General features: G+C 38.0%; 1 protein-coding gene across 9 annotated transcripts in view; it reads left to right on the top strand.

The window, feature by feature from the left end:
• ptprk (protein tyrosine phosphatase receptor type K) overlaps positions 1-22,353 on the top strand; it is a 213,173-nt gene that overhangs the window by 164,426 nt on the left and 26,394 nt on the right. For 2 of the 9 annotated variants that reach the window (XM_062033962.1, XM_062033960.1), the window contains exons 22-26: positions 4,001-4,030; positions 9,758-9,918; positions 15,610-15,797; positions 20,934-21,033; positions 21,201-21,346. In XM_062033962.1, the coding sequence (XP_061889946.1) occupies positions 4,001-4,030; positions 9,758-9,918; positions 15,610-15,797; positions 20,934-21,033; positions 21,201-21,346 (625 nt within the window). Of the gene's footprint in view, positions 1-4,000; positions 4,031-9,757; positions 9,919-12,793; positions 12,830-15,474; positions 15,487-15,609; positions 15,798-20,933; positions 21,034-21,200; positions 21,347-22,353 lie in introns of all 9 variants that reach the window. The other 7 variants (XM_062033963.1, XM_062033965.1, XM_062033968.1 and 4 more) reach the window with 5 other exon arrangements.

The following is a 22,353-nucleotide window of genomic DNA, read 5'->3' as shown; positions in this document are numbered from 1 at the left end:
ATTACACATAATCTTCCTTAGTTTGGGCCTGCAGAACACAAGAGGAGGAGGAGAGGCTGAGGAAAGTCATTTGTAAATGTTTGGTGCAGAGCTCCACCATGTGGTCACTGAACGCAGCTGCAAGTTGTGGAAGTTGATATTGGCACTGCAGCAGGCCTTATTCAGGAACATTGTTAGCAGATAAAACACCATTTAGTTCAAAGTCTTTGTAGGACCGCTTCAAACCGTTCAAGAGGAAATACAATTCCGCATTATTAATGAACATATTTTCCATGTGCTGCTAGGCGACTGCAATCACACACTCTAGTTTAGGACAGGCTTTACACTAATCTCACACTAGGGAAGAATGCTAAACAGAAAGTGAAAGCTCGCTTCACTTAAAAAAATTTTTTTTTAAAAAAGGTATATTTTTGTATTTTTGAAAGCAAATTTTACAACTTTCTGGTCCTAAACTAAGCATTTTCAAGCATAAAAATTACTAGACTAAAAATATCAATACTACAATAGTATTGGCCACTAGATGAGACCAAACCAATCAGATTACTTTGTTCAGTATCATGGCCACCGATTGGCTCAGCCTCAAACAGTATATTGCAGTGATTCTGAACTGGGGGTAGGAGGGCTCCATCTATTGCTACGCCAAATAATCACTTAATTAAATATTGTAACGACGTGACTCGAGCCGTTATCAAAGGTTCATCAAACCGACTACTGTAGGCCGCAGTCGACGCCAGAATAAACAATTAAGACACAAACAGAACCGTCATTTCTATCACTCGACACGCGTGGGAATCCAATGTTCCCTGCTCACGTTCGCCCTTTTCCCGGCCTGTCAGCCAGCCAATCAACACACAGAACCCACTTAAACAAAGACAAACATTGGCAGGGAAAGCTGCATGTAACAACGAAGTCCTTCAAGGCCGTAGGAAACCTCAACACCTGTTTATTTAAACATTGAATAAACTACAAGTGGAACTTCACATTGGACCCAGTCCATTACAACATAAGAAAATGAAAGAAGATACAAATAAACTTAATTTAAAAAGTTTGCAAGTGCTTATGGGTAGCCATGCGTAGAGTATGCACACGTTCCTTCCGGTTCCCGCTGACGGACGGTTACCCGCCGTTTGTAGCTACAGGCTGTGATGGGAAAAGGCAGAGGTTGTTTTTCTTATTAATGACAAGTACGACACAACTACTGTCCTGGCTTAAATCCGCAAGTAGAAGCGTGGATCAAGAGGGAGCAAGTGTTTTATTACAGTTATTTATTTTCTTATGTTCAAACACAGTGTTACTGTTGAAACTGTGTGTAATATTACAGTGGCCAAAAAATATGAAATATACTTGTTAAATAAAACTTCTGCTTTGTTTTGAATGACTACTCAGGCATACTACGCTACTATATCGAGACGGGTGTTTACTGAGCTGGTACTTGGTGAAAAAAGTTTAAAAACCACTGCTGTTTAAAGGTGACTAAAGGGTGTTGCGTCATGTCCATATGTCTCTCATAATGTTAAAAAAAAAACGATTTAGGAAGTGAATTAAAATCTATAAATGAGGGATTACTGTACATGTATCTGTGAGATAATTACCATATTGTTCCTCTTTAGACTTTTGAATAAAAGGCTTCGCTCAGGTTACCTGGGTGGCGGTGGGAGTGTGGGTTCGCCACGTTAAAAACAAAACACGTCCGAACATGTAATTACACTCTCACTCAAATAATGAATCAAATTGAATTACGTGCAACAGTGAATGCTCGTTCAATTTACTTGATCAATGAATGTAATCAGCCTTTCTCCCCCCAAAACAACCATTTTTGCCGAGAGTTTGCTCGAATGGAACTGCCACGTGTTGAGCACCGTGACACGTGTTTGACTGGTCGCTCACCTTGTTGATTACTTTCACGCATCTGTGCCTTCTTTTGAGGTTTAGACTTTTTGCAGATAAAACCTTTTTGAGGGAGGTCTTGTGTGTTCCGAGACTTGGCGTGGTGTCTGCAACTGAGCAGCAGTCAAGCTCCAAGCGTGTGAAGGCATTTGAACGCAGCTTCGAAGACACTATATCACAGCTTGGCGGAAATGTGACATGTTGATACAGTGGAACCTCCATTTACGAACCGAGTTGCTTCTTGAACAGGCTTCGGAAATGCAAAAGTTTCTCCATAAAAAAACGTAAATATAAATAATGGGTTCCAGGCTCAACAAAAGTCTATATTTTAGTGAAGGTTTGTACACTTTGAACACAATATAAAGTGATATACAGTACTGTATATTAAACATAATAAGGAGGTGATGGGTCAACTTTCTATTTAATAACAAAGTAAAAAAAACTGTCATTTGTAACCGCTCTGTTGACACGCACACACACTGTCACTAGTCCTGTGGTGCACTCGCAATGGGAAATCATAAAACTTTTTAACTTTAGCAGCCAGGTCGGAATATAAAATCCACTTCAGCTTGCTAGTTCATCTCCTTTGGCCACAGCGGGGGTGTGGCAGTGTCGACAATGCTGCTTTGTTGTTGTTGTTTTTTTAGCAAAAACTAGAAAAATGCTGTAGAAAGGCTAAAAAAAACACTTAAAGGGGATCTATGATGATTTTAAAACACTTCCTTGTGGTCTAGGTCAGTGGTTCTCAACCTTTTTTTCATTCAAGTACCCCCTAATCAGAGCAAAGCATTTTTGGTTGAAAAAAAGAGATAAAGAAGTAAAATACAGCACTATGTCATCAGTTTCTGATTTATTAATTGTATAACAGTGCAAAATATTGCTAATTTGTGGTGGTCTTTCTTGAACTATTTGGAAAAAAAGATAGGTTTTTATTTATATTTATAAAGGATTTTTGAATTGTTGCTATTTTTAGAATATTAAAAAAAAAATTCCAGTACCCCTTGGCATACCTTCAAGTACCCCCAGGGGTACGCGTACCCCCATTTGAGAACCACTGGTCTAGATAATATATATTAGATTTGCTATGTGGTAAATTTTGCTCCACCGTCACTTTTATAACCTGTTTTAAGTTCGTCTGCAAGATGTTCGATTCAAGAGGCGTTCCCAGCTTGTGAATGAAACCACGCCTCACTCTCATCATTTATCTTTTGAAAAATGTAAACTGTTTAAATATATTTAATTATATATATTTTTTTGCAGACACAGTCGAAAATAAACAAACTGTCATAAACATTATCTAGATTCACCCGGTCACAGCAATAGGTACACCTGCACGCTCTCCCATCGATACAAAGAATGCATAAAAACAGCTTTTTTTGTCTGTGCATGTTCAAAATGCCTGAACCTTATGATTTACCTTATACTTTGGCATTGTTTAACACCACTATCCAAAATTTTTGTAAGTCAGAAGAAACAACATTCATCAAAGTGCCCTTTAAAACGCACACAAAGTAGTGATTAGCAGAGTAGCTAACAGAGATGGATCAGCCCGCCCACAATGGGTGGATGAAACGTTCGTATACTGTTCGCACATATTTTCATTCAGTTCGTAAATCGAAAAGTTTGTATAATGAGAGACTCTTATTTTGAGATTCCACTGTACTCACATTAAGCCTACCGTATGCTTTGGATTGTTTATTTTTTATTTTGATTTATGAGAAAATGAGTGCTTTGCTTTTTTTAATTTTTTGTCTGCCTGATCCACCCAACTCATTTTGAGCTGCTTCCAGTTATTTTTTGAAATGATTGTGTCCTCACTTGAAGCTGTGGCATCAAGGTTTGTGGGGGGATCAATATCCATCGTCACTCAAACTTTGAGCAATACTGCATCTTTAAAGATCCAAAACGTCATTCAAAAGTGAGCCTAGGTGGTAGAAAATGACAGATAGCAATAGCAAGGTGATGTTGTTAGCTACCTGTGTTGGCCCTTAGTGATAAAACCAGACCTTTTTGCATGATGTTTCTGTTTCTGTTGCTGCTGGTCGGGACAGTCCATATTTGCATATTCATGACTCCCATGTCTCTTTGCTTTCCGATTGGCTTACAACCCCAGGAGGACCTACTATTCATACTCGTATTACCTGTAAGTAAACGACAAACCCGACAGTCAGTCAGCGTGTCAGGCTGCTGACGTCCTAACGGGCTATAGCGGCTAGATGTTGGTATTTTTATTTTTTTTTAAAGATGCAGTATACTTTTTTCAAGGCAAAACCCGCATTTTCAGCTCTGACCAAAAGCCATCCTCATTGACGCCCTCTGCCAGGGGCGGGGGACAATTCACTGCCGCCTCAGTCACATCTGCATACTTTGCATGGCAATCTTTTATGAATGAGTGAAAAAGCCCCATCACATGCACTCCATTCCCAAGCGTTTGTCGGGAAAAAAAAGGACTGGACTGAAAGTGAATTGCCCTCAGCCCCGGTGTCCTCTACATGCTCCAAAGTCGCTCTGAAGTAGACCAGAACCAGAACCGGGCAACAGGCCTGAGCGTGTTAATTGAAAAAAGAATGCTGCACTTGTGACTTGTAGCTCTTTGTGTGCATGTAGTCATGTGATCATCCATCCACCCATCAAGTCACAGGTATCATGGACACTTTGCTGAGAGTGGATCTGAATCACATTAGGGAGGCATTTTCTTCCCCATTTGGGTCTGTGGTGCTTTTTTTCCCCCCTGTACTTCCTGACTTATCTCACTGGCTGTGACCAAAGAGTAAACAAAAGTTCATGGTCTCATATTATTAGTGATGTGCAGATCATCGGTACCGCCGATACCAAATCTTTTGGCTGTAATATCGATTCTCCAATCATAATATTGATACTTTTGATACTTTAGTTCAAACTTTTTCCACCAAGGGCCTCACATTGAAAAGCCAAAGAATGCAGGGGCTATAGTGATGTTTTTTCATTGAAAAAAATGCTAAAAATAGATATTATGTCAGCGTTGTATTATAGGTCGCTAAGTATATTATTATTATTAGTTAAAACATTTCAGCTTTTTTTCCTTACATGCTGATTTTTTGCTCTTTTTTCTTATATTTTTACAATTGTATTTTTTTCATATAATAATTTAATAAATAAGTGTTTCAAAAATTCTGCCTGTACAAAAATATTAATGTTCAGTTACACATTTAACAGTGTTTATTGTGGTTGTTGTAATATTTCCAATGAATTTAAAAGTCAGTGTTATTTTTTTTTAAATTAATTGACTGAAATTTGTTTTTATTTTAAATACATTTTCTTTTTCTTTTGAGAGCTTCTAATATTTTAGATCAGTGGTGACTAAACTTTTCCCACCAAGGGCCACATATTGAAAAGCCAAAGAATGTGGGGGCCATATTGTTTTTTCGTTTAAATTTTTTTGCTAAAAACAGATATTGTGTTAGCTATGTATTACATGGCACTATATTTTTTATTATTATTTAATAGTTAGAATATTTCAGCTTTTTTCTCATTACATGTCGATTTTTTTGCGCTTTTTTCTTACATTTCTAGTTTAGTTTTTCCCCTCACCTAATAATTGAATAAAAATAAGTGTGCCTGTACAATAATAATGATTGGTTACCGCTAATTATGTGTCTCCATACATAGTGTGGAGCCGCTCCCCTAAACTCATAATAATCACCTCAATTAGGGCAAAGAAACTGCATTTGTTAGTATCTTAAGTAGCGTTATCACTGGAAGACGATGCTAAACATTTTACACACGGAGAGAAAGCCAGGAGGACTTTGAGGACATAAACCAAAATAATTAAAGTAGTAGATTGTGGGTTCTGATTTTGTTTAGTTATTGTGTACTATTGACTTTGTCTTGATCAAACAGTTGTATGTAATAAAAGAGAATTAACTAGTTTCAGTATTGTGTTGATAATGTTAAACTGTCAATAGCGCTCACAATAATAAAATGTAAAAATGTACATTTAATCCATGTGATTGGTATTGAAATCAGGCGATCTCACTCATGAATGATCGATATCAGAATCGGCAGCATAAAATCTTGAACGGAACATCCCTCGTTAGCAACACTAAACAATAGTTTAAGTTGCACAAGGCTTTATTTTAAGATGTGTAGCGAAGCCCTTGTTTTCTTTTTTTTCTTCTTCTTCAACAAAATGATCATCCGTGAAGGTGAGTGTAAAAATGGCCATGATGAAGGTTTTTCTCACAACGTTACAAAATGACAACGTGAGCACCACTTGTGGCAGAGTAGAGCAAAGAAGATATTTCTCACATTTGGTGCTCAAGAACATGGGAGAAATATTGCTGTTATAACAACAATGTTGCGTAATAATGTTCCTTTAAGAATGTAAATAGTCTGTTATGTTCTCTCAGGGTACCCGCGGGGTCTTAAATGTGTAATATCTAATCATTTGAATTTAAGGCCTTAAAACAGGGATGTCAAACTAGTTTTCATTGAGGGTCCAATGCTTATAACAGCAAATAATATATGCATTTGATTTTGTATATTTTTACTTACTGTGTTTTTTTTGTTTTTTTTACAAATTACGGTACATGAAAAAACAATGGCAGCTTCGCCGCCAGAATTTTACCCTAAAATGTATAGTTACTGTAAATGGAAAAACCGTACCATTGAATTTTTTTAATGCTGGCAACTGAGCCGCCAGTTTTTTGTGTACCGTTTTTCCATATGCAGTAATTCCCCCTAAAAAACAAGCGTCGATGTTACGGTTAAAAAAACTTGGCAGCTCAGTCGACAGAATTTTATGGTTAAAAAACAGTGTTAGTTTTTTAATTTACGTTAAAATGGTGTAAAAACCACCGTACATTTTTTTATTTTTGCAGTGTATCATTTGATGGATAAAGTGCTTTGAAATCATAGGTGAAGCAGATACTTAAGTATTTATTTTTGGTTTGACAAAAAAAATTTTTTGGAAATTATAATAATAGATTTGTTGCAATATTAAAGGTTAAAAAGTATGCAATTTCATGCAGAACATGTATTTTTTCTGGCAAAATGGGAAAATAAGAAATCTAATTGATTTAGTAATAAAATACAAAGTACTTTATGGGCCAGATCTGTCCCCCCCCGGGCCTTGAGTTTGTCACCTGTGCCTATCAAAGTCTTGTATAAAGTCTTAAATATGACTATGAACGACTATAAATATGTTACTGGTATGATTATTTAAAACTTTAGTCTTACTTTTAAATTGTGCTCTTCATTACTGGCAGTCCAAAAGGGAAGTATAGTACTTAGTAGTAGTGAAGTGAGTTGTGTGCGAGCAGTGGTTTGTTACAGCGGAATTCAGCTAGCCGCGGTAATCAAAGCCTGTTTAATGGTCATAAAAAACAATATTATTGTTGTGGTCACAGCCGCCTTCTTCCTGTCTGCTCCCAATTGAAACCCGAGACCATGGCAACGCTTGGTCCACTTGGTCTGTGGTACAAGGTGTGTGGCACTGGGGGCGTGTGTTTGTGTGTGTCTGTCGTGGCCTGAGCGGTGCAGTTGGTGTTTTTGAGGGCAGAAGAGGTAAAATATGCACAAAACCACAGCATGTTTCCCGCCTGCGTACTGGGGAGACGTCAGAGCCGTATACTCCCATCAGTCTGGCAACTTCACAGCAAAATTTGGAGACGTTTTCTTCAAAAATGAAAAGAAAGTCGCATTTGAAAGATTTGCAATCCATGTCTTGGATCAGCTGAGTTCCAAATGCAATTCTCATCACGAGAGAACAGGTTGTCTGCACTGATATATGGCTCTGGGTGCAATACCTTTCCTGCTTGCGCTGTCATGCTTTGAAGTACAAACCCTCTAAAATTGTTCCTTGGGTTTTAAGGATCGGACCAACCAAAACAATACCTCAATTGTTTTTACATTCTATTTAAAAAACACAACTTTTCTTTGTGTACTTTGTGGAATGCTTCTCTAGTCCACTGTTAAGTGACAGTGGAGTGGAGGAAAATAGTTAGGTGTCCGCGTCTCTCCAACACTGTTTTTTTTGTAACTCACACTTCCTGTCAGTAAACGCTGCCTTGCTCTACTGGGATTTGTCCATCAGATGAAAAACACGTTTTTCCTGGGCTAACCTGAGGTCAAGGGTCATAGCTTTAAGCTTGAGCCCGCGACATGCTGCCATTCATTCTCTCTCTTCCGCCATTCTTGCCTGTTTATTTTCTTTTTCTCTTTGATCCTCTCCACATTTCTTCTCCTTCTGCATCTTGAATCAGCCGCCTGCAGCCCCCGGCCTTGCTGTTGTCGCTCTAAACCAGACCGTGCAGCACGTACTCCGTGCTGACGTCAGTAGGCTAAGGGATGGGCATTAGGCAACAATCCCCTTGAATTACTAAAAATTAAACATCAATTCATCCGTCTGATTGTCCTGAACTCCTGTTTCGATGCCACAGTCGAAATTGAGCAGAATAATGGGCGTAGTTGAAGAAGCCCAACTCGCCATCGCTGACCTAAAAATTACTTTGTGTCCCAGCTTCAATGTTGACATCGGATAAAAATGTTCAGATAAAATCGTCTTGTGCAAAGCTGGATAACCAGGTAACAAATGTCCTCCAATTAAGCACGCAAGTTTGAGTTGTTCTTGTATTTTAGTGAAGTCATTTTCAGAAGGTAAACATGGTAGGCTATTGGCTACTAGGAGTTAGCAGCTATAGACAACAGTAAAGCACACAATAGCACTCAAGTTAGACCAGTGCTTCTCAATTTTTGTGTCTGTTATGCCCCTCCGTAGGAAGAAAAAACATTTTGAAACTCTGCCGAGACTATGAATAGTATAATTTGTCTATAAAATTGTAAGTACACCTCTGCCCAACATTAAATCCTTAACATTAAAGAAAATAAATACATTTACAACATTGTTTTTAGTATATAACAAAAAATGTTTAAAGTGCATCAATTTGCCTGAAATAAAAAATAAAAAATCCTGATTTAAACTATAAATATTTTCTGACTGACTTGGACCATTTGATACTAAAAAAAATAATATAATATACTCCTTGAATAATAATACATTCAATTTGATCAGCAACATTAACACAGGAGCACAACACATAAAACACTTTGTTTAACCTACAAAACAAACATTTTGGCTGATTTTATTTGATCAAAATGGTGACAATGAGCACATTTTATAGTGCACAGCTTTTTGAAGCACGATATTGATAAAACATGTTCTTGGGGGTCATGTGAGCCCCCTGGCATCGCACCCACTATTAGAGAAGTGCTGAGCTAGACACGTGACAAATGTGTCCTTAATTGAACAATATTGCCGTTTAAAACAAAATAAGTATAAAATGATTGTAATTTCATATTACTTACAAAGTCTCCAAGGCAGAAAGTATCCAGTAACAAGCGTGTCTGCATCATTCAACTTACCACGTCACGCCCTTAATTTAACAAATTATTGTGACCACTCGGTGCTGCCGAAAAAGCAAATTATCACTCCATTTCGAAAGCATAAATCTAGCATCAGATTAGTGTTTTAAATATCTACCAGCGTTCTTTGAGTAATTTCACTTGATCAAGCCTTTTCCAACATTCCCCACTACAGAATGATAAAAGCATGTACGGTACTCGTATCGGCCGATACTCAAGGCTCAAATCGTATCGGAAGTGAAAACCACCCCTACATTAGACGGCAAACTAGTTCCCTCCGCTGGTGATGATGAATAGTGCCCCCTAGGCTTAAGTCATGAACTCATGACTCATGGATAAGTATGCCCATCCATATTTGTCTGCCCGCAAGACAGAGTAAGGTAGCGGTCTGCAGGTCAGCTGATGACAATCCAGGATCGCGTTGGCAGTGGCCTGACTCTGATTGTCTTTTCCTGCCCCGCTCCTACAGGAAGCTGGCAAAGAAGCGTAAGGACGCCATCGGAACCACTCGGCAGGAAATGACACACATGGTGAACGCCATGGATCGCAGCTACGCGGACCAGAGCACTCTGCATGCTGAGGACCCCATGGCGGTGACGTTCATGGACTCTCACAACCACAACAACAGATGTACGTTGATACTTTTCCAGTCAAACTTACTATTATCTTGTCCTTTGTGACTTGTTTTCCTTTGAGAGAGCTTGAATGTTCAAGGTTACGCAGCCATCCGGGGTTTCACTGGCTAAAAAGGCTGATTTTGCAGCAATATTTTCAAACGTTTGCAGCAAAAGTTGCAACATTTTAAGGTTTTTCCCATTAACATAATATTCCCGTGTCATTTTATGGATTTGTAATCAGTGTTTTGGGTAAACCCTAAACCCCAAATTTAACACTGTGCTTTTTTTTTGCATCTTAACCCGTGTGCAACCTTAAGATTGACTATACACACTTACTCCTAGGACCCAAATGGGACCTGCCCCCTCATAAAAGTGTCATAAATTTGCAATAAAATGATCTTTACGCTTGAAATCTTTTGACAACTTCAGATCTACACTATCTATTGATGTAAAGTTTATATTTAAACATTTTTTGTTTATATTCTCATGGCCTTTTTGTCAAAACTAATTTAATATGAAATATTTCCAAAATAATTTGCAGAATAGAATATTTGTGTTTTTGTAATTGCAGAGTGGCATTATTGATTTTGATAGACAACAAATATTTTTACGATGCCTCAGCTATAATGTGAGAGAGCATGCAGGACTTGGTTGAGTTTATTGAATTCACACAAGTCTTTTATACATATCGGCCATGTTATATATAAAAGATCATTTTCATTACATTTCAGCGATTTAATGGCAGTTTAACTCATTTACGCTCATCAAAGCTCTGAAAATTATGCTAATGGTTTCTGGCGCCATCTGTTGATTCAGGTGCACAATTTCCCCAAAACAATATTTGCTTGTTTTCGAATAGGCAAGAATGAAATTCATGGAACAAGCTTACTGATATATCGAGATAACAGTCTGTTAAAAAAAATAGTTATATTAGGAGTCAATGGAGCCGAAAGAGGTCCTGAGAGAAAGTGTGTATACTTTGTTTATAACCTATTCTAACAACGTTGCCATCAAAAAAGAAATGCAATTTTATTTAAAAAAATGCTCCCTGGTAAAATTCCATACTGCTAACCTTCAAACTGAACAATCAAATCACATAAGGAGCATATGTGATACCCATTTTAGCCCATAGGGGTGCACAAGGGTTATATTAAGCGTTTTTGAACATTGACAGCAATTTTCCAGTCCTCCGAGGATCTCGCGGGGATTTTTTTTGAGATGCCTGAATTTGTTTTTCCCCAAAAATTGCATTGCATAGTTCAGGTTTTTTTTTAGCTGTTTGTTGCCTTAATGTCTGATGTCTGCCGTATCGTCCACAAGTTGCCGACAATCCCGTACACGTACCGTTGAAAGTCGATGGGGAACTTTTGTTTGTACGTAGTTTACCTGTACTTTCAGTGAGAACATTAGGAAAATGTTGAGAGCGATCTATAGCAGTGATTTGATTTGCTAAATAAGTGAATGAATGAACCTCTGTCAGTGTAAACCAGGGGTGGGCAATTAATTTTTACCGGGGGCCGCATGAGCTACCCGAGCACTGCTGGAGGGCCACATCGACAATATTTCAATTAAATTTTGCTCAATATTATTTTTGATATATACTGTAAGATAAATAATAATAATAATAATAATAATAATAGTAATACTTCAACATAGTGTGTGTAACAGCATTCCATGACTAATATATATAAATTAACATTAATAATAAATGACAGTAAAATAAGCACACGTATGACTGAGGAGTCATAGTGTAACTTTGTGTGGTGTTTGAGTTGTCCGACTTTTTGTGTGGCCTTAAACGCACCAGTGGTTTAGTGCTATGCGTGTTGGTGACAGATGACAAGTTGGTTTTGGCCTGGTTTGTACGGCAGAAAATGACTAGTTTTTCGAGATAGAAGTGTTTTACTCATGTTTTTGGTGTGGTTATGTCCGAATATAAACAGTTTTGTTCAATAAAGTGATCGATATAATTCCTGTCCTCGAAGCATCTCGATAGACGTTGCAATAATTGAACGGTGTTCAATTGAACGGTGTTGACGAACACCGTTAGGGCCGCTTGTTGTCACTGTCACTCAAAGTTGCATTGCAAAATTCCATAGAATAAATATGTTTATTTTGTTTAGAATTCAGATGGGATTTGATTTGGTGCGCGGCATATACTTGCTGCGCGCAGCGGACGCTTGAGCAGTGCGCAATTGCGCAGGCACGCACCTTAGGTGAGGGGACGTTGCTTTGCAGTTCATGTGTTGTTGAAAACACGCCATTCCTCATCAACTTTTCTCTTTTTGGCGTCTCGGGTGTAAACCGTGCATCACTTGTCGCTGCATGTGCACCTTCACTCGCAGGTTACACACGGACACACGCCCATAAATAATACTTTTCAAAATAAAAGCAGCACAGTTGTATTGCGCGCAGGACATAGATGTTTTTTCAACTTTATTTTGTAATTGCAGTTGTTCACATTCACTCACAATCACGCATACGTCCACACGGAAGTAATACAAATAACGATTTTCAAAACAAAAGCAGCACCGTTGTATTGCACACTCGACATAGATACTTTTTTTAATTTATTTTGTAATTTATAATTGGCCTCACGCGGGCCGGACAGGGACGCACAAAGGGCCGGATGCGGCCCGCGGGCCGCAGAATGCCCAGGTCTGGTGTAAACGATGATAGGACACAATTGAGAGCCTGTGCGTAATTCGCTGGGATTAGTTGAATTTGTGTGAAATGGCGCGAGATCCTGGAGGGACTGGTTACAATGTGCGCTGAGAACATGCCATGTGTTTGTGTCGGAGCTTAAAAATCCTTCAGACTTTTGAGCTCTTTTTTTGGAGTCATCCGGACAATTGCGAATTTTTGCTCACGCTGCTTCCTCCCCGCAGTGCCCAACGATCCTCTGGTCCCCACTGCTGTGTTAGGTGAGACCCCCGTTAGGGTTTGAATATGTCACCCACCAACAAGTATCCCATAGTAGCCACCTGTCCCCCCCCCCATCAAAGGTGTTTGTAGATGTCTTGTAAGCTAAAATTCCCATTAAGAATGTCTGATCCTGTCTGCCTCCATCACATTCCACATCTGTCATCTTATATCTAGCAAAAGCAGCATCAATAGCTCATGTGCAGGACTAAAAAAAACACCGTAAGCATGCCATCTATCAGACTGTTTACTGTTAGTTCAATCATTCCGAGTTCCCGCTACGATTTCCTTTTCCCACCGAGCGTTTTTGATAGTCAGTGTAATTACAAGCCTCCTCCTCGGAGGCCTAATTATTTCCACAGTTTGGACTTGTCTTGAGAGGCGTGTAATTCCCCGTCCCGCAGAGCAGCAGACACTGATGCTTGAAGAGAGGAGGGGGGAAAATGGGGAAAAATGGGGGAAAAAAGGACATTTCTGGCCAGCTTGACTCTACTGCATCGGTGTTATTCCCACTTGACGTATTCACAGCGCTGAACTCATGAAAGCCTGAGCTTTTTCCCTAGCTGGGATGTTTTGATTCGTTTTCCACTCGTCTGGAGTTGACTGGAATTGTAACGTAGCTTCAAGGCCTCCAGAAGAACCGCCGCCACCGAACTGTGTTGATCAAGCGTTCTGTAACCTTTTGATTCGGACCGAAAGATGCTGTCCCCGCCAATCTGGTCACAGAGTCTAGGGGAGGGGGGGTAGCAGGAAGTAGCAAATTAAAAGGTGCTGTCAGGTCATGTTGGCTGTTAATTGGCCCGACGAGGGCACAACAAATCTTAGCGGTCATTAACGGGCTAACATGTCCTCGGAGCAAACGGACGCATCGGATGGATGAAATAAACTGTCAGTTAATAAGCAGCGGCGAAGACGAAGCAGTTCGTCGTCTGGCAACCCCAAAGCCTTGGCATTACACACCGTGTCAATCATTGCAAAACTGCCGACAAATGTGGGCTTTTATTTTCATTTGTTTATTTTTTATATTATTATTATATTTATATACTATATATATAATTCAAATACACATATAAAAAATATATAAATTATATTTAAATATATACAGAAGGAGGGGGGGCATTCATAAGGCACCATTCGTCAGAGGTTGACCTGATACATGAAACGTGAAGAATTTGTGGCGTGTTCTATCCACTTTCGCCGCCAGATGGCAATATACATATTGATAATTAAAACATTTTTTGTGGCAATTCCAACTTTGACCACAGCGTCAGTTGCTATATAGATTGGCACTTTCCATCATTTTCAGCAGACTGTATTGCAAAATGATTAAGTCCCCCTCTTCTTCTCACGTGAGATCCACCCAGGAATGGGGCCATGTAAATCCCTTCCCTACTGTATATACTGTATATAAACTATACACATATATACATATAAACATAAATATGTATAAAACATAGACATAATATCATATATACTGTACATATATATATATATAATTATTTATTTCATTCGACCTAATTCCATTTTGTGTCTTTGGAAAGCATTGTTTTAATTGGAATGTAAGAATGAACATAAAATTATGACCCTTTTCTCTTTTTTTGGAAATGATGCTCGGGACGATATAATTGCCGATTAACAATATTATTGTCAGCCTTATTTTGAGGCCAAATTAAGCACAAATGTAATCATAATATGGAATACTAATAATGCAAGTAAGTAACCCTTTAAAACACAATCAACATTTCTCATTAGTATTTTCTATTGTTGTAATTGGAAGGTCAATCTATCTTAATTATTTTAAATAAGTATTTACAAAAAGGACTACCAATCTGTTAGTAAAAATTGCATTTCAATACATTTTTAACATCTTGCAATGCAGATTTTCTGCCAGTTGGCAAATGTGTGGGGTGGTTTCTTTTGTTGTTTTGCTCCATCACTTTCCAACAAATTGGGCATACTTGTTCGTGCATCCGTGTTCATTGGCCAATCTTTCTCGTTCCAAATCATATTTTGTGTACCTGCTAATTTTTATCGCCTTGCGCTGCTTCTCACTGGCGAGTCGCCATGCATCTAGTGTGTGAAATTTATCGACCCCGCCTCCACCCGCTGAGACAAAGGTTGTGGATGACCGCCCAGAGGGTTCACTCTGTTCATTTAATTCTGCTATTGAATAAACACGCTCAGGTGCTGCGATCCATGCACAGAGTGAACTCTCTTGCACTCGGTTTGGATGCGAGCACACAGAGAGCAATTTATCGATGCTGACAAAGTTATCGAATTCCTTTTTATTTATCGTACCGACTGTCTATTGGCCCAGGCTTAATGAAAACTATTCCCTCTACCCTGGAATCAGAATCAGAAATACTTTATTAATCCCCGAGGGGAAATTAAGAGACGGAGACGTTAAATATCGGCATGATTCCCTGAGAAATCAAAGAATATATTTGCGCTTTGCCAAAACACATTTTTAGATGCGCACTAAAGGAAAGTCATCTTTTATAAAAAGGTGAACAAGCTAATTTATGAGTGATCATCTTTTTTTTTGCCTTCCCCCACCATTCTTGGATTCTTCATCATGTCTGTCAAATCCACTCGTTGGACAGTTTAACATTTTACTCTCGTCTCTTCCCGCTGCTCGGACATGTAGTCCCCATCACAGGTGAGTTCCCCAACACAAACATGTTCTCCGGAGCGGAACGGAGTAGCGTCGTCGTTTTTAGGACCTGTGCAAACGTCATGCGAGTTACTTTGGACTGAGCATCTGTTCCCCGCCCGACCACAGACGAGAACCACAGCGCATCGGCGGCGGAGAACAGCCGGCTTCTGGACGTTCCTCGCTATCATTGTGAAGGGACCGAATCGCCGTACCAGACGGGACAGCTCCACCCCGCCATCAGAGTGGCGGACCTCCTGCAACACATCAACTTGATGAAAACATCCGACAGCTACGGCTTCAAGGAGGAGTACGAAGTAAGTTGGCGTAATAACTTCCTGTCATCTGCCGCCTATATTCTGTATCCGTCTTGAAATATTGTTTCAGCTGTGTTTACCATAGGGCTGCAGCTATCGATTATTTTAGTAATCCATAGTAATCTGTGGATCCATACTTAAATATCGATACCATCTCTTTAGGCTCTAAAATCGATCTTCCAATCAAAATATCGATATTTTCGATACTTTAGCTCAGAGGTTTCCAAACTTTTTCAATCAAGGGCCGCACACTGAAAAGTCAAAGTATGCGGGGGCCATATTGATATTTTATCACTTAAAAATATTGAAAACAGATATTGTCAGCTTTGTATTATTGGTGACTAAGTATATCATTCCTTTTTTTTTTACTATTTTATTTTACAAATAATAATAAAAAATTTTAACTGCATAACCTAGTGTCAAAAATTCTACCCGTACAAAAATATTAATGTTTAGTTACACATTTAACAGTGTTTATCATGGTTGTTGTGTTTTTTTAATTCATTCATTAGTAATAATTTATTTTTTTTAATTAACGAAAAGTGTTAATATTTTAGCTATATTTTATTTTTATTTTGAGAGCTTCTAATGTTTTATATCAGGGGTGTCTGAACTTTTTCCACCAAGATCCACATACTGAAAGTCAAGTTTGGGGGAGACATTTTGTTATTTTTTTATTCTTAAAAAAATGCTAAAAACATACTTAATGTGATATTATTATTATAAGTTTAGAAATGTCAGCTTTATCTCATTACATTCCCATTTTTGCTCTGTTTTTCTTACGTTTTTTAAAACTTTTTTACTAAATACACAACTTTTTACATTTTATCAGACACATCAGGTATATTTGCACAAAGTATCAGATCTGTATTGCCGATACCAGCCTGAAATTTACTTGATATCGAGTCGGAAAGAAAATCAGTGGTATCGCGCATCACTAGTAATCGAGTAGTGTATCAATCGAGTTATTGGATACAACACTTTTTAGCCTCAATGTGTATTTTAGGGAAAATAGTTGAAATAAACAAAAAAATGTATGCTTGCCATACCTTTTAGGTTTTTTAAAAATGTTTAAATTGCACTTTTTACAAAATTACGTTAATTGAAAAAATACTGTTCGGGGCCACACAGATCACAGCGCCCACACACTAACGCTGTCATGTGCGCTCTATTGAAGTGGCTGTATTTAAAGTTCCGGGCAACCCATGTGGTCTGGGTTTTATCCCATTGTTATTATTGACAATCATTAAAGCAGGGGTGTCCAAAGTGTGCTAATTTTTAAACGGCCCTTGACACAGTTGTTAGCATTCTCAAACTAGCATTCTATTTTTTTTGCTAATTTTGCAGGGATAGACCTCAGCGTCCAATATTTTGTTACTTCACAAATGATACCTATTAGCATGTTAATGTTAGTATGCTGGCTAATAGCTAACTTTGAAGGTATACACTTCAGTCATATTTTAGTACTGGATGCCTGTTAACAATAGCATCCTAGAATTTTAAACAAATTGTTCAGGCACACACCTCAGAGTAATATATTTTGGTGCTTAATCCATGTTATAGTTAGCTTTTTAGCATGTTAGATTGTTTAGCTAGTTAAGCAGATATACACCTCAGTGTCATATATTTTGGTATAACACTAATTGGCAGAGGTGGGACCAAGTCATTGCTTTGCAAGTCACAAGTAAGTCTCAAGTCTTTGCCCTCAAGTCTCGAGTCAAGTCCCGAGTCAAGACAGGCAAGTCCCGAGTCAAGTCCAAAGTCAAGACTGGAAAGTCTCAAGTCGAGTCCCAAGTCCTGCATTTTGAGTTTCGAGTCCTTTCAAGTCCTTTTAACCACAGACTAATATTTTTACACAGAATGTGTATGCTTTTAAAACGCTGTATTTATTTATTAAAACAAGTGCATTTGAAATAGCAGGAAAAAAAATAGTGCTGACATTGCAATTCATAATAGCACTATTAACAGTAATTTTAATAGTTTAAACAATTTTAAACATTTAACTCATTCCTTTACAGAATAAACACATTTGCAAAAACAAACATTAACATACTATTGGTTGTATTTTATGAAAATAACATTACCACAGAGTTGAGAAGGAGCAAAGATCTTCAATATTTGTATGTGAAAATCACAAATAAATCTTCTGGGGGAGGATGACCCCCCTACAGGGGTTTGGTTTACAAACTTTCAGCCCCACCTAAAACAAAATTCACCAGCCGCCACTGATTATGATGCATTCTCATTTTAGGCAAAATATAAGACAATACCTTCTTAAGAGTATAATTGTAACCAGGAATAAGTCTTCAAGTAACAATATTCAAATACTAACATTGTTGGGTAAAACAGCATTTGGTTTTATTCTGAATGTAGTGAAACAAATTGGTGGTTTTAGCTGATATAAAGACTTTCAGGTGTTTATATATGTTTAAGTATTTGGCAGACGCTTTTATCCAAAGCGACATACATAAAAAATACATACATAACAATCACTGTAAACATGATCATTTAAGGGAAGAATGTAATACAAAATATCAGTACAAAGTGTCAAGACAGAATAAACTCTCTGCTGCTGCAGCAACAGAGATACGGTCTATAGGTCCCGAAGATATATAGATATCTAATGTATTCATACATTGTTTATGTAGGATATACGCATGTACATATAACCTAATTATATTGTTTCTTCAATTTAAAAATAGCTTACCGTTTTTCCCCCTTCTCTGGGATTATATTCCCAGTTTTGATCTCGGACGTCTGGTCACTTATAGCGTATAAGAATATTATATTACTGTTAAGCAAACTATGAATAACAAAAATTGCCAAAACATGTGTCCGTTATCATAGCTACACGTATGACAAAAAACCGCGTGAAAATCAGTGGTATTCAGTGAGGTAAAATGAATTAAATGCGCTGACAGTTCATTGCTCCTGACAAATGAATTGCACTGAGTGGAGCGGATCACCACTCCAAGATGGCGGCCCCGCGTCTCGTCTGCGCCAGTAGGCAGTAGCACTCGATGCTGCGTACCCTTAAAACATGTCTATGGTTATAACGTTAGCAGTGACTTTACAGCCTCACTGATTTAACTACACAGCAAATAAAAGTCATGTTACTTAGCCAATAAACGTTATCTTACATTCAAAACTTACCCTTCTTTGTGCATCTTCAAATGTCGAACGAAGTTGGAAGTTGTTGCGTCTCCGTCTGCAATATTCGAACTGCGTGATTTGCATACGCAATTCGTTTTTTGTTGACCAAGTCGTAGTTTTTATACCCGAACGAAACCAACTTTGGCATAATTGTTTCTCTCTGCCGCATTGTTTGACAACTCTTGTTCGGTGGTTGTCCTGCAATTTGATTGGATGAGAGCTGTGTGATGAAAACAGCATATAACTAATTTGATTGGATGAATGCTGTGGGATGAAAACAACGTATAACTAATTTGATTGGCTGTTGTACTGACAGCACATCAGCTGACACGCAGCACACACGCTTATAGACAGTCAGACACGTACAAAATGAAAGATACGGAGCGCTCCCAAATAACTTTTTAAGCTTTGGGTTTTGGGGAAAGTAGCAAGTCATGTCAAGTCAAAAGGCTCAAGTCCAAGTGAAGTCACAAGTCATTGATGTTAAAGTCTAAGTCGAGTTGCAAGTCTCTTTACATTTTGTCAAGTCGAGTCTAAAGTCATCAAATTCATGACTCGAGTCTGACTCGAGTCCAAGTCATGTGACTCGAGTCCACACCTCTGCTAATTGGAACTGTAAGCATGCTATGATTAACATGTTAGCATACTACTGTTAACATGAAAACCTTTTTTTTTTAGCTCATTTTGTTTATATTTTTTGTTTCTTGACTTAATTGTTAACATTTCAGTTTGGCATTGGCTCTTCAGCATCACACATTTCTACCAAAACTGCATTTTTTTAGTACTTTGAAAAAAATCTAAATATTTTACTGGTTTTGAAAGCAAAACCTACCAAAATGGCCCCCGCATCTTATGATTTGTGAGTCTGTGGCCCTCAGTGGAAAAATGTTTTGGGCACCCCTCTTTGAACAGTTGCCAGCATCTTACAAATTTTTTGATAGACCAGAGCCACGCTCAATCCAATCAGCGGATGACCTTTTATTACAGTTCCAAATAGACAACCTGAAAGTCTTGGACGGAAAAAACGCCAGACACTCGACCCTCCACTTCTTCCAGGAGTCTCATGTATCCAGCAGCAAACGTTCCGTCAGGACAGGCAGGTTAGGTTCCCCAGGACCTGAGTTTCTCATCGAGAAGATCTAATCAATTGCGTTGAGAGACCAGTTTATCAATTATTCTATGTTTTAGTTTTCAGAGAACAGTGCAAAAGAGAGGCTCTTAGAAAGTAAAAAGAAGCAAGCAGAAGAGATGAGCGAGCGAGAGGGAGGGAGGGGAATTGTCTGCCTTTGTTGAGAGCCATAAGAATATGATAAATAGTTTATGGCTAATTTGAAAAAAATAATAAAAAATGTGTATTTCTTAAAATGTGAAAAATGTTACTGGTTTGTGTTCCAATAAGCAAATGTTCTGAGCCTTTATTTTGCCGCTTTATCCTTGAAATCAAATATATCTTTTGCACAATATTCTTATTCATTGAGATGCACCAGAAATTAGTTTTTTACATTCTGAAAAATAAAAACAGCCACTCCAATTAGCCCCATATTCAGATTCAGATTCCAATCAATGCCCAGTCCTCTTTGCGGTTTCAAGTCAGTAAATACCCTAGCTATAATGCATGGCGGTTATATATACAAATGACAAGTAGAAATTGTATTTGTTATTGGAAGTTATTTCACAGGTCACAACATTACCGTGTGATATATGGCATTAGTTCTGTTGTAACTTTTTTTTCCCTCCACACCAACCTAACCCACCTACAAGAGGGCGCTCACAGTCAAACCAAGTCAATAAAAAACAATTAATAAAGAAATTAAACTAAAAGAAAGTACATTTAATTTCAAAATATAAAATAAATAGAATATCAAAATTTTCATTAAAACTGTCTGTGTGCATTGCTTTGGTGTGTCATAAATCACAATGTTGTGTACGACTGTGCTATTTAGCCCGTCACTTTTAATTGAATCTTCTACTTTGTCTCTGTTGTTGGTGATTCAGAGTTTTTTTGAAGGCCAGTCAGCCACCTGGGATGTGGCAAAGAAGGAGCAGAACCGCACCAAGAACCGCTATGGCAACATTATTGCATGTAAGCAACAAAAAAAGTATGAATTTGAAAAATGGATGTATTGATTTCATGTTCCCAGGCAAACGGAGGAAGGGAAAAAAGTATTAATGTGTTGCGTTCAATGTCTCACACGGCCTTTTCCCCCCTGTGTGTGTTCTCCCACACTGTGCCTCTGTCTCTTTCTGCAGATGACCATTCAAGGGTCATTCTCCAGCCCATGGAAGACGACCCCTCCTCCGACTACATCAACGCCAACTACATCGATGTAAGTGGAAACGCATCGAATGCTACTATTGGCTCCCAACGAAACCAACGAAACCACACTCCCTCGCTCGTATGTCAGGCCTCTATACCTTAATTGCATCTCCACCTCATCCATCGCCACATTTTCACACATCTCACCACCATTCGTACTTTGTGCTCTGTGTTGTCTTGTTTTCAATTCGTTCATTCGTTATTTGTTGACAATTTTTATAGTTAGTATTCTGTGACGGATTTTACATCATCGTAGAACGAACTTGAGTGACTAACAACAATGGGCTGTTTTTGCCACGGTTTCCCCCTTTCGACCAAATATGGTAAACGCCATTTTATTTTATGTGTTAAAGGGGAACTGTACTTTTTTGGAAATGTACCTATCATTCACAATCCTTATGTGACACGAGCACACGTTTCTCTTTTTTATGCATTCTAACTCCTAAAAAAAACACTAGTAAAAGTCAGCTAGCAATAGAGATAATGGGGTTCGATCTTTTCCACCTATAAAGCCCTCTAAAAAACATCTTATATACTGTGCATGCTGTAAGTGTTAAGGGTGTCAAAAAAATTTGATTTTCAAATGAATTGCGATTCCTATTTGTAACGATTCTTAATCGATTCCAAAAAATCAAAAATGTATCAATTATTATTATATATATATATATATATATTTATTTTTTTATTTTTTTCACAAAATCTGTCCTGTCCATCCACTTAAGTAAATGTTTGGGTACATTTTTATCAAACAAAGACAGTTTTCTTTTAAGTAATATATACATTTATCAGAGCTGTGTGTCTATTTTATGGAGGAATGTAATTAATCATAGAACTGGCACCCAATGCCAATAAAAAAAAGTATTGATTTTGAATCTATAATCGTTTTGAATCGACAATCTAATCGTTACCCCCAAGAATTGAATCGAATCAAATGGTGCCCAAAGATTGACAGCCCTAGTAAGTATATATGTAATGTATTCAAAGGCACATTCATAATATAGCATGTAATACTTACATATTTTGCTCATTTTAAGCGTTCGGATGCGCAATAAATTCACAGAGCGTATCACAACGTTCGCTATTTCC

This window comes from Entelurus aequoreus, linkage group LG23 (assembly GCF_033978785.1).
Source record: "Entelurus aequoreus isolate RoL-2023_Sb linkage group LG23, RoL_Eaeq_v1.1, whole genome shotgun sequence".
NCBI classification, from domain to species: domain Eukaryota; kingdom Metazoa; phylum Chordata; class Actinopteri; order Syngnathiformes; family Syngnathidae; genus Entelurus; species Entelurus aequoreus.
The sequence above is the reverse complement of the archived record's forward strand: the minus strand, read 5'-3'. Positions and strand labels throughout refer to the sequence as shown.